We start from the raw sequence: 13,274 nt of genomic DNA on the forward strand, positions 1-13,274 counted from the left end.
TGGAATCCTATTAAAACGCCACTAGTGCTGCCACCTTCCAGTGCCTAGACAAAAGCCTCCTGATCCTCCTGATCCCGGAAGCCACATCCTGCCCGAAGGAGGTAACATGGATAATAAACATATGGACTGAGCGAACTTAGCGGGCAGTACAACATATGGCGTGTCACTGAGGTGGCTCCAGCCGATAACAGGGGGGAGACATAACCGGTCAGTGACGGCAGAGCAGGCTGTGCCATGGGAAGACATGGGCTCGCCGCAGGGAGTCAACCTGTGGAAGAATTACACATATGGGATCGCCGTAGGGATCATAACATATGGACCCCACCTAACACAAGTTACCAAGCATACAAGTGATAGGTCTAGCATCGGACGCTCCGCCACGTCCAACACCGAAGGGGTGAGGAGGAACTCAACAGGGTTCGGAAGAGGGAACTCAACTGGAGCAAAAAGGCGTACTTATCCAGTCCATAGTAGGGGAATGGCGCAGCAAGCCGACACTACAAACCGGGCTAAGGTGAAGCTGGCTTTGTGTGAAGGGAGCCCACGGAAAGCAACCGGCTTGACACATAGGCTATTTTCCTAGCGAATGTGCTGGTGTCGCCCAGCCCACAGCTCTAATTCTGTCAGCGAGGCACTCTTGTCAGCGCCCAGGAAGGAGAAACACTCTCTTTTTGGTGTAGCTCACTACCCAGGTGGGCACGGTGCATCTTGGGAAAAACTCACCAAGATGATGGCAAGCACAAATTTTTTAGTGGGCCAACCTCTGCATGAAAACCGCCTTCCCTTCTGCTGGTTTCCGAAACAGACGAGAGCTGGAGAGGTCCTGAGACTTTGCATTCTGTTCTGAATAACCGCAAGGCGGGAGGAACAGAGAAAAGTCAGAGCTGGGTCTGCCTCCTCCGGGGCAGCGCTTGCAGGCTCACCACCTGGTCCCGTCTTAAGGGAGAGGTAGGAACCTTGGGCACATATCCAGGCCGGTGTCTCATATTAATGAGACTTAGCCGGCCCGAATCCAGGCACGATCCATTGACCGAAAATGTGTGCAGGTCCCCTATCTTCTTGATAGAGCAAGCAAGCAGGAGAACTGTTTCTTTAAAAACTGAATTTTTAACTCAGGTCTCAGAGTGCAGTAGCACTGGAGATAGGTCCTGAGAAGGTATAGAGGGGGCGCAAGGAAGACTCATCTCCTTGCACCGCTCAGGAACCTGACGATCAAGTCATACTTCTTATAGCTCTACTGCATCATGATGTGCGTTAATATAAGGGCAACATACATTTTGAGGGTGGAACGGAAAAGCCACGCTCCGACCCATCTTCTGCAGGAAGGAAGCACAGAAGTGATCGAACACTCTCGGGGGTCTTCCCATGAGAAGAACACCAACAACTAACAGGTTTTTCAGCTCTCGCAGAAGTGATAGTATATACATTCCTTTTAGAGGTAGATAGCTGAACCACCATAACAGAACCTAGATTTCTCAGGTTCAGTGTGGGTGCCAATGGTGCCCCACCCCTGAGAAGTCTCAGAGGAATGTGTTAGGAAGGCTGTCTGAGGAATGAGCTCCTAGTTGGGCCATTACGGGGCAACTAAGAGAACCTGCTCCTCTCTACCTGGCTTAACACAGTGATTTGCAGGAGGGCTTACTGGGGAATTAACGCATCTTGCGTAGGCCCCGGCATCAGCTCTATGCCAGTGTCTCCGTGTTTCAGGGAGTAAACAACTGGAAAGGGGACGAGATCAGAGCGTCTGCAACAGATGTAACTGTGCAGTCCTGAAGAATCCCTGACAGCTGGACCGCCTGGGGATGGAGTCTCCACTCTCTTCGGCAACAGGCTGTCGTGAGGCCACCTGGGCGGCACGATTGAGCAGGCCGGAACAAGTGGAAGAAGCGACCTCAGAAGTTTCTGACTCCATAGGAGGAGGTGGCGGGCGAGTTGTGACATGCGAGGGTAGCGTATGAGCAACGGTCGCTGTACTGGGCAGTGCAATCTTGCTGAGCAGCGGCATCAAGCAAGGAAACTGCTAACAACTCGAGGCAATTGAATGCCAATGCAGTGGGAGGTTCGCCCAAACCCCTATTTACTGCATGCCCGTTATACGTGGCCCCTGAGCTAGTGTTTAGTAGACACTTGTTCTAGGAGCGATTAGCCCGGTGAAACAAAAGGTCTGAACACTGCTGAGAGTTTGGCAGCAGACCAGGTGTTGTTTAACACAAGGAGCGTGCTGCTCTGCCATGGCCACCTAGGGACTCGGTCATGAAGTCAGTGCTAAAGCGGTCATCATATGGAGGAAACCGGTTATATATGGCTGCGTCTACCATATGCCCCAGGAGCCTCTGAAGGTTATTCAGTGGGACCCTTTCTCACTTTTAAGCACCGACCAGACACATTTCAGTTGAGAAACGTGTAACCGAAGTCCACCTCCAAACCGGAAAAAAGCTCCTCAGTCCGTGGACGAGTTACTCTTCTCCAGTTGACCTGAAGACCCAATTGGCTATGTAGCACTCGAAGGGAGGGACTTGTACTAAGACTTCGACCCCTCAACGCAAGACTACAGGATGGCTGCTGCAGACCATTCACGGGGATGGAGCATTAGTAATGCGTACTGTGTTTGTAACTTGAACGGAAGCTTGAAAAAGGGCCCGAAATCAAGAACACAGATCCCTGACTGTCTAACTCACTATAGGCTGGGTACAATAAAGAACAGGCCTTTTTTTAGAAGCCTATCTTCATATCGGCTGGAGGAACGGCTCGATCGCAACCTTCGCCAGTAGGAAGCGATGACCGCACACATGACAGGCACAATTTGGAACACTGAGGTGAAACAAATAGCGCTGAACATGGGCGGGTGCCGGACGAACTGAATCGAGTAGCCGAGTCTGAAGATACAAGGAACCGACTGAGTCGGTCGGTAGCAACTTTCAGTGCTACAACGGACCGACACAGGGGGGGTCAAGGTATCAAAGACGTACTCAGAGTGAGGCAGCGAGCTAGAGAACAGGGACCCAACTCGGAAGGCCCGAAGGCGGCCCGAAGCAGGGTCTGAGTGTTTAACACCTGTCTCTAGGTAGCGGCAGAGAGTGTGTGAAAAGGTGTGACCGGGTCCTCAAAGCCCAGTCTATTGGTACTGAGGAACCTACTAGATCAGCCAGGAGCACCGTGTAGTGCTACAACTGAGCGATGCAGGGGAACCACGGATACCACAGACTTCTAGGCAAAAAACAGGGACCCAGCTCGGAAGGCCCGAAGGCGGCCCGAAGCAGGGTCTGAGTGTGTAGTGTGACTCTTACCTGTCTCTTCATGGCGGCAGAAAGTGCGTGAGAAGGCATGACTGGGTCCTTGAACCGCACCCCGGCGGGGTGATGGCAGCAGCAGGCCGCCAGGGCAGGATGTGTCGGACAGCCTCCATCTGCGCCTAGGCAGCAGAGAACTGTTGGGCGCAGTTCTCCACCGTGTCGCCAAACAACCCAACCTGGGAAATTGGGGAGTCCAGGAACTGAACCATCCACCATATCAACCAGGCTGAGCCAGCTATGGTGCTTCTGAACCACCAGGGTGGACATCGCTAGACCGATCGCGCAAGCCACAACGCTTGTGCTCCGGAGAGCCAAGTCAGTTGCATTGCAGAGCTCACTCATGTCTAGGCAACCCTCGTGCATGTCCATGAGTGTCTTGGCCTGATAGACCTGTAACAACGCCATGGCATGCAGAGAGGAAGCAGCTTGCCCGCAAGCTCTATAGGCTTCGTTTGTGAGGACAGATGAAAACTCACAGGCCCGCAAGGGGAAACGAGGCTCCAACCAAGATGCAGCGGCCGCCGGACACAGGTGTGCCACGACAGACCACTTCACTGGAGGGACAGCCACGTAACCTCTTACTGCTCCTCCTTCAAGGGTAGTGAGGGGGGAGAAACTATCCAGGTCATTTCTAGCAGTAAAAGGTGCCATCCATGACCTAGTCAGCTCTCCATGCACCTCGGGAAAGAAAGGTACTGGGGCGGCGGGCTGAGAACCAGCACGGCCGGCCCCGAGAAACAAATCATCCAACCGAGACTGAGCGAGACACGGTGGAGGATTCCACTCGAGCCCGACAGCCTCTTCCGCCCCGTTTCAGCATAGCTGATAACTGTGGATCCGGCTCAGGCAATCTTGTACTCCCCGGAGGGGACAACACAGCCGAGTCATCATCTCCAAAGCCCAGCTCACGCTCCGATGTTGCAATCGGCATCCTATCCTCCTGACGAACCTCCAATGGAACCTCTGGCCCGTCCATTACAGACAGGCCAGCGCGCTCAACAAGGGATTCTACTGGTAGCGGTGTGATGGTATCGTGAGGAGTCCACAGGGAATGGTTACCGGGCGGAAACTCCATCACTATCCTACGATCACCCAACTCACACGGCACCCGAATGTCCATTGGCTCATTTTTACAATACTCGAAGATGACAGGCTCCCTAGCGTGATCCCAATCAGTCGACACGTCATTAATTACTCACCCTCATGTCGTTCCAAACCCATACTTCCGTTCATCTTCAGAACACAAATGAAGATCTTTTTGATGAAATCTGAGTTTTCAGTCCCTCCATTTGACAGCTACACAACTACCACTTTGACGCTTCAAAAAGTTCATAAAGAGAATGTAAAACTTATTCCAGTCCAAATTTTCTGATGAGACTTGATCGCTTAATATGATGAAAAGATTGAATTTAGGCTTTTATTCACATGTAAACATTGATTAGCGAACATAAACCGAACCTGCTTGATGCGCGAGAACAAACCTCATTGGTTGTTACTGAAGCTCAAACGTGTTGCGTAACATGAGAATGAACCTCATTGGTTCTTGCCTGAAGCTCAAACGTGCTGTATAACATGAGAATGAACCTCATTGGTTCTTGATGAAGCTCAAACGTGCTGTGTAACACAAGAATGAACCTCATTGGCAGATCTGAGAAGCAGAAGATTTCAATTCTTTTTTTAATCTTTATGGATTATCGCATTTTACTTCTGATTTTAATATCAATACAGCATAAACGAGATTATGGTATATCAGTGATGTGTCTAAGCTGCATAATTTTGCTGTTTGAAATGAGCATTTGTCACATATTGACGACGTGTCTTTGTAAAGCCATGTCCCTCACATTACTTTCTGTTCATCCAGCCTGTCGGGTTGCCCTATAGCGGCTGCAGAGAAACTGGCCAAAGCCCACGAGAAACATCAGCCTTGTGATGGAGGAAAATCCAACCAGGCTTCAGATCGTGTGCTCAGGTAACAGACATTCTCATTGATGCTCTACCCTAGTGGGAAAAAAGAAATGTATTTAAAATACATATATTTCGTACTAAGTATACTACAATTATCATAAACATATTTACTGACATATCGCTTGAGACTTACTGATATAAATATTATAATTCAACTTTATTTGGAGTACTTTATTACACAATGCATGTTTCTTAATATTAAGCCTAAAATGTGTTTTAATATCACTATTAGTAATGATAGTATGATATCTGTCTTTAAATGCAAGATATTTAAAGTGTGCCTAAAGTGTACTAGCAATAGTTCCACTTCCACAATCAAATATACTTAAGTACATCTTTAGTTGCACTACTTCTGGATACCTAAAGTACATTAAGTACAAAATTAGTTGCTCCAATTTAGCAGACTTTAAGTCTATACATTTTGTATACCGAAAGTACAATTGCAGGGTATTTATTTTAAGTACATAAATATATAAATGTATTCGTAGTATACGTAGCATAAAATAAATGTATTTCAAATATATTTGAGTAAATTTTTTTCACTTGGGTGTACGCTGTAAACACACACAAAAAAAACTTTTTTACAGAAAAAAAAGTTTATCACAAATAGCTTTTCCATAAGCTGAGATAAACATAATTATTCAAATTAAAACCATCACTGTAAATGATATGATGAATTTCCTGAATTTGCTTATTTGCTAGAACCTGAATATCTTACAAATAGACACCAATTTGTGTTGAATTTTTCTGTGCAACGCTTATAAAATGGATAGTATGCACTGATCATTGGCAGGCAGACACATGATACAACATAAACTGTGTCTGTTTCAGGCCCATGTGCTTTGTGAAACAGTTGGAGATTCCTCAGTACGGCTACAAAAACAACGTTCCCACTTCAACCCCGCGCTCCAACCTGGCCAAAGAGTTAGAGAAGTACTCCAAAACCAGCTTTGACTACAACAACTACGACAGCAGCAACATCTACAGCAAACGGCACTCTGCTGCACCCAAGCTCCACGGTCGGGACACACTGCCCAAAAGTGATGAGGGTAAGACGTCTGCTCTATGACATCAATATACGCAGCTGTTCAAAAGTCTGGGGTCGGTGAGATTTTTGGAATGTTTTTTAAAAAAAAGCTCACCAAGGCTGCGTTTATTTGATAAAAAATACAGTAAAATCAATAATATTGTGAAATATTATTACAATTTAAAATAACTTTTTTCTATGTGAATATATAGTAAACTGTATTTTCAGCATCATTACTCCAGTCTTCAGTGTCACATGATCCTTCAGAAATCATTCTAATATGTTGAATTTGCTGCTCAACAAACATTTCTGATTATTATCAATGTTGACAATAGTTTTTACTGCTTATATTGTTATGGAAATGTTTTCAAAAGAACAGCATTTATTTGAAATAGAATCTTTTGTAACATTATAAATGTCTTTACTGTCACTCAATCAATTTAATTTCTTTTTGTCAGAGTTATTTTCATCTACACCCAAATGCCAGTGCTTTTCTCAGATTTAACTTTCAGAGCCATTTTTTGTAATTACTTTTAACCAAAGGAACCCAAGAAACAGCTGTACAGTGACAAATTTATTTGATGTCTATTTAGTTTTTATAAAAAAATTTATTTATGTTTCGAGTGTACTAGCTGAACAAAAAAATAAGTTTACATTTTTTCAAGTAACAAATGATTATTATTATTATTATTATTATTATTTATATATAGTTTTAGTTAATAGAGTGCTGCAGGGATGAAGTCAAAGGGCCCTATCTTGCACCCAGCGCAATTGACTTTGTACAACTTTGTTTCCTATTTTGCACCCGTGCAAAGCGGACTTTTCCCTCCACAGACGCACGCCGGTTAACTAGTAAATACACTTGCGCTCCCGGGGGCGGTTCAGCGCAAAGAGGAGGCGTGTTCCGGCGCAAACGTTCCCTCATGCTATTTTGCAGGTTTAGAAAACAATTCCGCCACTGACCGAAAAAAAAAAAAGTTTAAAGTCAGTGGTGCGTTGCGCATGATATTATATGCTATTTTAAGGGCGCATGCTTGGCCATAATCAATGTAGCGTGTGCACAACGCACATACACTTTGATTCTCTCATCTATACAGAAGCAGCAGTTTTCATTTTTGCAAATCATACATTATTACGATAGATAGATAGATAGATAGATAGATAGATAGATAGATAGATAGATAGATAGATAGATAGATAGATAGATAGATAGATAGATCGATAGATAGATAGATAGATAGATAGATAGATAGATAGATAGATAGACAGTTTATTATAAAAGCATACATCTAGCTTACACATTTACCCAAATTATCATATGCCTGTTTAACCGAAGTTAATTTGGGTGGGTTTCTCCATCCCCAATGTCACTTCTCTGTGTTTTACGGCCCTGACGAGAACGTCGGTCTCCTCGGCTGTGAACCGCTCCTGGCGTGCGCCTGGCAAATCCGCCGTTATAATAGGAATCCGCTATAGAACAATCGCGCCTGCTTTTAAAGGGAATGTGAGAGGTCGCTCTGATTGGTTTATTTCACATTACACCCAAACCACACCTATGAGTAATGAAGCTACTTCAGACCAACCCATTTTACATTTGTGTCGGACGCAAGAGTCATTTATCCCGAGACCCGCCCACAAAGTTACTTGCGTTTCGCGCTTGATACTTGCGTTTCAGATCGTTAAAATAGGGCCCAAAACCTGGAAGACTAATTCACCTCTGGCTCCTTCAAAATTTTCCTATGGGGTTTTATAATGGGGTTTTTCAATTTCTGAATAAGAGGTCTTTGGCAATGTTATGAACTGCTCGAGGACTTGGGTTGAAGGCAGCAGGTCAAACACACAGTAAAACAATCCAAATGAGCCAGAGGGCAGAAAACACAAGCAAAAAAGTAAACCAGAAAACGGGAAGAGAATAAAAAAGAAAAGCCAAGACACCAGGATAACGCTCAGAGAGGCAATGTAATAAGACTTTGCAAAGAATGACTGAAAACCCAGGGCTTAACAAGGTAATGAGACACAGCTAAAACCATCAAAGCATAATGAGTCCAGGCAAAGGGTTATGGGAAACTTGATGACAATTAGACATTTTGTTCTACAACGTAAACCTGACACCCCAAAAATTCATATCAATATACATATTAGAAACGTTTTATAAAATAAACATAACAGGTTGAAAATCTGTGTTTCCAATATGGGTGTGTTTTGTAGAGCAATACGTTCAAGTATCATCAAGTCATGTTTACCACAGACCTTTTGTTACTCAGAAATTGAAAAACCCCATAGGGAAATCTCGAGGGAACCAGTTTTCCGGGGTTTGGCGTCATACCTGCAGCTCTATAACCCTGGACTCTAGTGGGTTTTTGTGAAAGAATGAACACAAATTCTGCAGAGGAACCACAGGTGTAGTTCATCACATAAACAACAACTGTGTCTATAACTATGTCTTCTTTTTCAATGCTAGATCTATTTAATTTACATATATGTCACTTGGTTTGATATTTTGTTGTCCAATGAATATGGACATTTTAAGCCTGTCTTAAGTGTACTTTTTGGGGGCTGCTTTATGATCATTATCATCACTGTGACCCTTGAACATTTGACTGCTAAGGTCTGAGAAAGCTAGTTGCATTTCATGAACGTTTGGTGAGGAACTAAACCCCGTTAGAAAAGCCTCCGAGATCTTCCTTCACTGTATTTCGGAGGTATGGAAATGTATGGAAATGATCTCGAGGCAGATGCATAATGAATGAGGCGGTTTAGGCAAATCACAGTCTGGATTTAGGGCTGCTGCTAATTGCAATTCTGTGCGCAAGACTGTGAGATCCCCGGCCATGCTTTAATGACCAGACTGGAAGGAGAAGATAGAGGAAAAGGAACTCAAAAGAGAGAGAGAGAGAGAGAGAGAGGGATGGCAGCAGGACGCCCGGTGGGAGATGCCACTTTGATGCCCAGCTGGTGTTGTGGCTCATTGTGTCTTTTGTCAAACTATAGAGAGTGTCTCTCCGTCTCTCACTTACATCCCAACACCCCCCTCATCATTTAAAATCTCCTCATAATCATCAAAATCATCATAATAAACAAGCCATTTCCTCCTAAAGGGATTTGACTACAGACACTAAAACGTGAGGTTCTATGCACTTTATTTTACAGTAAATGAACGTACGGTGTACTTACACAAGAAAGAACTGAGTAATAGAAGCGATAACACTTTATTTTACAGTATCCGTTACACATCTTATATGTACTATAGTAATAAATGTAAATTATGCATAATTACAACCCTAAACCTAATTACTAGGTTCATGTTGTTAGTTAATATTACTTATTAATTATTTGATAATTACACTGTAGGACACCTTAAAATAAAGTGCAACCATATAAGGTAATTTTATTATTAGGTTTAGGGATTCATTCTGAGTTAGTAGTTGTTAGCCAGATATTGTAATTACTATAGTAAGTACATAGTAATTACATGCAGAACAAGACTGTAACACATTATTTTAACCTTTTTAAGTCTGACATATAAAAATAAAAGCGAGTGGAACAGTTTATTGAAATTTTAAGCACAATATAAAAAATCAATCTTTAAAAAAAGGTTTGCATGTGTGTTTTTGCTGAGTTTCATATTTGATACATCAGTCTTTTATGGCTCATATAGTCTGATAATAGCGAGAACATGGAGCTCAAACTCAAAGAGGAAAACAACACATTTCATTTAGAGGCCCAAACTGAGCAACAATGTGCAATTTAGTGCAGTTGCTGATATTTATATGGGCAAAAAGAAGGATTCTGAAATTCTGATGCTTGTGATGCAAGTCAGTGAGATCTTTATAACAGTGTACTTAAATAAAATGCCTATCAGCTGTCACTGCCAAATATCTCCCAGGGTTATTATACGTAACTAAAACTAAAACATAATAAAATAACAAAATAAACATTAACTGAAATAAAATAAAATATTGCCACGGTAACATTTCTGATTTTCATGTAGGCCTAGTTTAACTAAAATAACTAAAATGAAAATAAAAATGTAAAAAAGTAAATGAAAACTATTAATGAAAACTATAATAGTATCTCAGAGCTAGCACAATAAAGCCAGTGTAGGATGTAGATGCAGAAGCTAAGTGTGTTTTGTGATCTGTCCCATCTGTGTGTTAACGTCCCGGCTCTGTGTGTCCCGTCAGCGAAGCGCTACTGCAAGAGCTGGAGTTCGGCGAGCAGCACCTCGAGCAGCTTCGGGCCCAGCAGCAGCAGCAGCCTGAGCTGTGGAGGAGGAGGAGGAGGAGGAGCAGGAGGAGGAGGAGGAGGAGGAGAGAGCAGCGCCAGCAGCACCTGCAGCAAGAGCAGCTTCGACTACACACACGACATGGAGGCGGCGCACATGGCGGCCACTGCCATCCTCAACCTCTCCACCCGCTGCAGGGAGATGCCACAGAGCCTGAGCGGGAAACCCCTGGACATCTGCACGCAGGTACACACACGTGTGTGTGACGTCACAATATAAAGCCATTTTATTTGCTCAGGCTATTTTACATTACCATTATTATAATTATATTACTTATGTTACCTTATTATATATTAATTATTAATCTGAAGACCAACTATGTAATGGAGCTCATTTCTAAGATGTCAAAACTGAAATAACAATTTAGATACTGTAATATTATATTATATTATATTATATTATATTATATTATATTATATTATATTATATTATATTATATTATATTATATTATATTATATTATATGTTACATTATATAATTTAGCCAATTAAAATTGTTTGTGATAATTTCTCTACATCAGTGTTTGAATTTAACTTTTTAATTAAGGATCAATATTTGGAACTGATTTTTTTAGAGGCATTTTTTATGGGTATCTACCTTGGGTACCTATGGGTGCACCTTCAGTGCAATTAATTAATTAAAATAATATATAAATAATTATGGTTGATAATTATTAGTAAAATATTTTTATAAATATAGCACATAATGGCAGAACAAAACATTGCTAAGATACACGTAAATATTTGGGCCAGTCTCAATATTAGATTATTAATCTTTCTACTGTAGATTTTGACATGTAATCAGTGTTTCAAGTTTGTTTGTGTTTTCTTCATGTTCATTGTTTTCATGATAACCAAATCATATAGTCTACATTTACGGAGACAGGGTTATTATATTTAACTAAATCTAAAACCATTGAAAACAGTTACTGGAAATAAAAGAAAAAAGAAAAGAAAAAAACTTTTTATTCATTGGTTATTTCAGCTTGTTGGCAGCTAGTCTTATTTATTGTTGTCTGTCCTGGTATTGTGCAATCACTATTTCACATATGATGGCGAACCAAACGTTCAAGCAGTGAGTGCAGTGTTTGGGAGCGGATCATGATCATGCCTTCGAGAGGGCTGACTGCTAGCATTGTGAGAGGCTGCTGCCTGTCACTTTTTGAGGAAGATGTTCAGGCTAGCTTTTTCATGGTTCTGGCGCCACAAACTAGTTTTGGACTAGTTTTCACGGAAGCTGAAATCATGGGGTTCGCAAATGGATCTCTCGGAGGGGTTAGAGACGAGCGCTGCTCTTTCTCTGCCTTTCCTCGCGGGATCCAGCGTACTCAGTGTACAGTGCCCGCACCACTTCGGTGCCTTTAGGAGGTTCTGCCAACCCCGCCACCCTCGGTGCCTCAGGGCGCAGCGGTTTCCATCGAGCTCATGATTCAACGTCACCACAAGTTAGCTTTCCTGTAGCTCAAACAGTAGAGCGTGGGCGCTAGCAACGCCAAGGTCATGGGTTTGATTCCCAGGGAAAGCAAGAACTCATAAGAATGTAAAAATGTGTATGCAATGTAAGTTGCTTTGGATAAAAGCGTCTATCAAATGCATAAAAATGTAAAAAATTCCAGTATGCTTCAGGTTGCCGAACTGCTCTAACTACACTAGAGGCCAGCCTCGAGAGGCTTAAGTTCCCTTAGTAGATTATCTGGCAGAATGGACATATCTCGATGGGTCCTGCAGATTGTAGAGTAAGGTTACAGAATCCAGTTTGGCTCTCGTCCACCGCGATACAACGGGATGCTACTCATGTTAGTGCATCCCTAGCAGGCTCTGGTAATGGAACAAGAAGTGAAATCTCTATTAGCAAAGGAAGCTATAGAGCTGGTTCCTCCACCCGACACAGAATCAGGGTTTTACAGCCGCTACTTCATTGTTCCAAAGAAGGTTGCGTCCTATATTAGATCTTCGTCAGCTGAATCGGTCAGTTAAGAGGCTCAAGTTCAAAATGTTGACATTAAAGCAGATCGTGACTCATATCCGAGGACTGGTTTGTCACGATTGATTTAAAAGACACATACTACCATGTCTCCGTCCTTCCACAACACAGGAAGTTCCTGAGGTTTGATATCGGGGGAAAAGCATACAAATATCGGGTGCTCCCAATCGGTCTAGCTCTGCAACCCCGCTCAGGCTGCAGGGAATAACCATTACATAGACGACTGGCTTATTCTAGTAGAGTCGGAGCAGATGGCGGTTAGGCATTGAGATGTCGTTCTTGCTCAAATGCCAAGAAGAGCGTGCTTTCTCCATTACAGAAGATCTTGGTGTGGTATGGGACTCAGTGACGATGTGGACCGTCCTATCACCCTCTCTTGTGACTGCTATCCTCACAGCCTTTCAGAAGATAAAGCTAGGCCGTTTTCAGAGACTGTTGGTCCTGATGGCAGCCGTGTCGAGCGTGATTCCTTTTGGCTTGCTGTACATGAGAACCTTGCAGTGGTGGCTCAGGACCAAAGGGTTTTCCCCGAGGGGGAACCCACTTCGTATGATCAAGATCACACGGCGGTGTGTCCATGCCTTGGTTATATGGAAGAAAACTTGGTTCTTGTCCCAGGGTCCTGTGTTAGGAGTTCAATTTCATCGAGTCACTCTCACGACAGTCGCCTCTCTCACAATCGGATCAGCTGTTTGTCTGTTTTGGATCATCGAAGAAAGGT

General features: G+C 43.3%; 1 protein-coding gene across 6 annotated transcripts in view; it reads left to right on the top strand.

Annotated features, from left to right (window-relative positions):
- The window catches only part of myt1lb (myelin transcription factor 1-like, b), a 139,216-nt gene that overhangs the window by 99,910 nt on the left and 26,032 nt on the right, over positions 1 to 13,274 (top strand). For all 6 annotated transcript variants that reach the window (XM_084393872.1, XM_084393875.1, XM_084393874.1 and 3 more), the window contains 3 exons: positions 5,155 to 5,262; positions 6,090 to 6,307; positions 10,470 to 10,756. In XM_084393872.1, coding sequence (XP_084249998.1) covers positions 5,155 to 5,262; positions 6,090 to 6,307; positions 10,470 to 10,756 — 613 coding nt within the window. The remainder of the gene's footprint in view (positions 1 to 5,154; positions 5,263 to 6,089; positions 6,308 to 10,469; positions 10,757 to 13,274) is intronic.

The sequence above is a fragment of the Rutilus rutilus genome, assembly GCF_951802725.1.
Source record: "Rutilus rutilus genome assembly, chromosome: 21".
NCBI lineage: Eukaryota > Metazoa > Chordata > Actinopteri > Cypriniformes > Leuciscidae > Rutilus > Rutilus rutilus.